At 47.0% G+C, this 4033-nt stretch overlaps 1 protein-coding gene across 1 annotated transcript; it reads left to right on the top strand.

The window, feature by feature from the left end:
- On the top strand, nucleotides 1–2555 carry LOC138299438 (heat shock protein 30C-like). Its single transcript, XM_069237678.1, has one exon. The coding sequence runs from the start codon at nucleotides 73–75 to the stop codon at nucleotides 829–831; it is 759 nt and encodes a 252-aa protein (XP_069093779.1). The 5' UTR covers nucleotides 1–72; the 3' UTR covers nucleotides 832–2555.
- The last annotated feature ends 1478 nt before the right edge of the window (nucleotides 2556–4033 follow it).

Genomic DNA, 4033 nt, shown 5'->3' on the forward strand with positions numbered 1-4033 from the left:
CCTTTCCCGTGGCTCAGAGCGGACGCTGAGCTCTGTGGACACGGACCTTGACAAGCTACATAGCCGGAAATCATGTTCAGCCCAAGCCTGCTACTCCAGCCTCCTTCGGGCTCTCTGCTCCCCTTCCTGGAGCCCATGCACACACTCTGCCTCTCCGCGGAGGCCATCTTGGCCTGGGCAGAGCAAGACAGAATTGAGACAATGAAGCAGGCGACCAAAACCATGGAGCATCTGGAGGAGTTCCATCGGCTTCTGCTGAAGGACTTAACCATGGCGAACCAGGACCATGGTGGAACACCCGACACCAGCCTGCAAGGCTCCACCCAGAAAGAGAAGAAAGAGGGGACCTTTGCCCTTACGATGGCAATTCCCGGCTTCTCCGCTGAGGAACTAACTCTGAAACTGGTTGGTAGGAAACTGCTGCTGTTGGGCTCCAAGGAAAGCAAGAGGCGAGGTGATGACGGCTCTATCTCCTACAAGAACGAACTCATTCGGAGGGAATCAGACCTTCCAGCGGCCTTGAACCTTAAGGAGTTGGCCTGCTTCCTGTCCAGCAATGGCCAGCTGTGTGTGGAAGGGCCTCTGCAGGAACCACCAGCCAGGATCGAAAGGGATGTGCCAATCCAACTCAGCAAGCAACTGTCACATAGAAGCGAAAGAACTGTGCCAATCCAGCTAAGCAAGGTAGTGTCACCTGGGATCGAAAGGAATGTGCCAATCCAGCGGAGTACAGCGACAACTACGAGCACCCGGTCTGAGGAGCAAAGTGAAGAAGATGGAAGTAAAGACAGCAGCAAAACAGATGGCCAAGGAGGAATGGCAACAGCCTAAAAGATTGATGCAAAGAGTATTTAAGATACATTATTTTAGGACGCGGAATAATTCCTCTTAATTAGAAAAATCTTCCTAGCATGCCTGTCTGACATACTGAATTAAAGTAACTCAGAAACAAGCTAGACGTGGGCCAGCCAAAAGCACAGCATGAAAGCATATTAATGATTGCATAGTGTTCACTTCCTACATTCCTACTCTGTTGATCCTTGAGGAACTGCCAGACCTTGCAATGCATGTGAGCTATTAAATGTTAAGAATGATGCTTAGCGTGGTCTGGTATCTTCAGAGCATCAATAATGTTAAAACTGCAAAGGTGCAAGCAACCCGAGTGTAAATTTCGGTTCCCGGACTACTTTATGTTTTTGGGCCTAAGAGGAGGCGCAAGCAGCTCTTAAAACGCAAGTAAGCTGAGATGTTTGGATATCAGTGGGTGTATAGTATTTTTTCACAAGACTGGTTTGGTTGGCTTGTTGGGTGAGCAAGTAGGTCTTTTGTAGCCTTCTAAACACTAATAAATGGCGTTTCTCAGATGATTAGATCAGTATTGCATAGTTTCAGCGAGCTTGTGGGGTTGGAGTGTTGAGAGCTAGGTACGTCTTGCACTGGTTTCTGAAGGCAAGTAGGTAGGGTGGTTTGGTAGTTGGTAAGTCAGGAGTCGTTTTATGAAGGTGTAGCTGTCAGGTAGGATTGAGTCACACTGTTTTCAGGAGGGCAAGGTGTTTCTTGCATGGCTTCTGAGAGCAGGTGGGAAAGAGTGTTGGGGTCGTGAATAGCTTTCTGAAAGCCTGTAGGTTGGGTTTTTTGGGGATAGCTCAGCAGTTTTCGAGTACATTGAGTTAGGGGATAGCTGGGTCTTAAGTAAATTCTGAAGTCCAGCAGGGTAAGTTTTTGGCAGTGTGTGAGTTTTGGGTGGATCTCTCCGGGGATAAGTGGGTCCTAAGAAGGTTCATGAAGACCGGCAGCTTTGTTTATTGGGGGATAGGTACATGTTATGTAGTTTTCTGTAACCCCAATATTTTGCATTGTTGGGGACTGTGGCTCTAAGTTGGTTTCTGAAGGCTGGTTGTTAGGGAGGTAGATGGTTCTTCAATGAGGACATTTGCAGGCAGGGGATGCTGTGTGGAGTGGAGAGTCCTGACATTGATCTGAATCTTAGCAAGCTGCATGATTTCCAGAGCACTGGTACCACGTGGCTGGGGCCTCTCGACCCCTTGCAGAGAACATTCAGAAGCAAATCATTCCATGCAGAATCTGGCTCTTCATTTTGAGTAGCAGTGGTATATTTTCCATCCCATATGTATAGTGAGGCATCTCCAGAGGGGGCTTTGTATGCCATTAATTCGTGCACCAGTAACCAGTGCAGCAGCTTGTCTTCAATACAGGGATAATGAAGCATACATCTAATCTGAAACAAGTCATTTGTAAGTCAAAGATGTTTAATCAACCTAACTCACCAGGTGTACTGTTTAAATAGTCTGCCTTACCTTTTGAAACATTTTATTTTTTTTCTTCACTTTCCCTTAAATCATGTTTTGTAGAATGGCCTATGGTCGCTCTGCACGTCTTAGAGAAGTGAAAACTGTTCTTCATATTTATTTGTGAATATTTAAATTGTAAACATCAGATGTGTAAGCAATGCATTTATTAACAATATTGTACCTTTAGTCATGATTTCTGAAGTGTTTCACATGGATACCGATCATTAAAAACAACATACAATACGTTTGTGAACATAGTGAAGTTTGAATACATGAAAGGTAGAATGACACATTTTATACGCTATATTTTTATTAAAATTGAGCATACCTGATGATATAGATGTAAAAGTGGGAATACATGTTGTGCTATTAATTTTTCATAGGATAGTTCTGTCACGCCGCGGCCACCGCGGCTCCTACGGCGGCCGCGGGCTCGGGTCACCGCAGCGCGGCATTCCCTTCATGCCGCGGCCTGTGTGCGAGCCTCGGGAGAGGCCGCGGCTGGCGCACAGGCCGCGGGAGAAGCCGCGGCTTGCGCGAAAGCCGCGGGAAGGTCAAGAGGCCTGGTCAGGGGTCGCGGCACTCGCCGCGCCCCTTTCTTTAAGTTCTGCTGCAAAGGCAGACGCGGCAGGGCTTGAGACTCTGAGTGGGTTTCAGGCCTGACCGCGCATAGCGCATTTAGTGCGCTTTACATCAAGTCTTCCTGTACTAATGAATTAAACATCTGCTCACCACTTACCAATGTCTCCAGGCAAAAGCCGAACCCTTGCACATGATGGTGTTTTTATGCCTGCCTTTTCCTTTCCCAGCATGCTGCCCACTTCCTCTCTTCCCAGCATGCATTGTTTTTCTTTGTTTAGATGCATGTACCTGATTCACTATTATACTCTTTTCCCCAATCCAAGATGGTGGTGTTTCTACTTCCTGTTTCCTACTTCCTGTCTAGAGGTATATAAGGGGAATTCAGCTGCTTGTTCATTACGTTGCAACACTCCTTGGTGGTAGTCACGCTCTGACTGGTTTCTTCCTGTGAATCCAGTAATTCCTGACCTGTCTTCGTTTCCACTCTTCCTGTACTCCGGATCTTCAGCTCTAACGCCTTGGTGTCCTCCTGTTTCAGGGAGTTCCTGTTGGAGGTTTTTTACCCTACTGGGGTTTTTCCTCTGGGACTCCTTCTGGAGGGCACGGACTGTAGTGGCTTGCTATTGTCAAACAGCACCGTGGCTACCGGAAGGGGTCGCCCCTACCTCGGCCAGAGCAGAACCTGACGGAACCGGGGTCGTTCCACAACTCTTCTCAACTTCGACGGTAAGCCCATTGAAAACCGTGACAAGTTCTTGATGCAGAGGTGTGTGTGCACATCTTGGCACTTTTATTGTCTGATGAGCTCTTGCTCCCAAGTGAGTAGCCAGAAAATTATAATATCCACCACTTAAAATCAAAGCTCTTATGGCACTTAGCAAACAAAACAAGTCATCACGACTCTCCCCAAAAGAGCTTGTGTCTTTCATCCATGCATTTATCCATTCATCTTTCCATCCACCTACTGATACTACCATTTCACTTTTACATTCTGTCATCCATTAATGCTTTGGTTCTGTTGGTGCTAGATTTGATCTGGTGTTAGGGTGACTTTTTTGGTGGTTTTGATCTGGCCGTGGTAGGCGTTGAGGGGGTTGAGGGCTGATTTGAAGGTGGCACGGTTCATAGAGTTTTTGCTA

This window comes from Pleurodeles waltl, chromosome 6 (genome assembly GCF_031143425.1).
Source record: "Pleurodeles waltl isolate 20211129_DDA chromosome 6, aPleWal1.hap1.20221129, whole genome shotgun sequence".
Taxonomy (NCBI): domain Eukaryota; kingdom Metazoa; phylum Chordata; class Amphibia; order Caudata; family Salamandridae; genus Pleurodeles; species Pleurodeles waltl.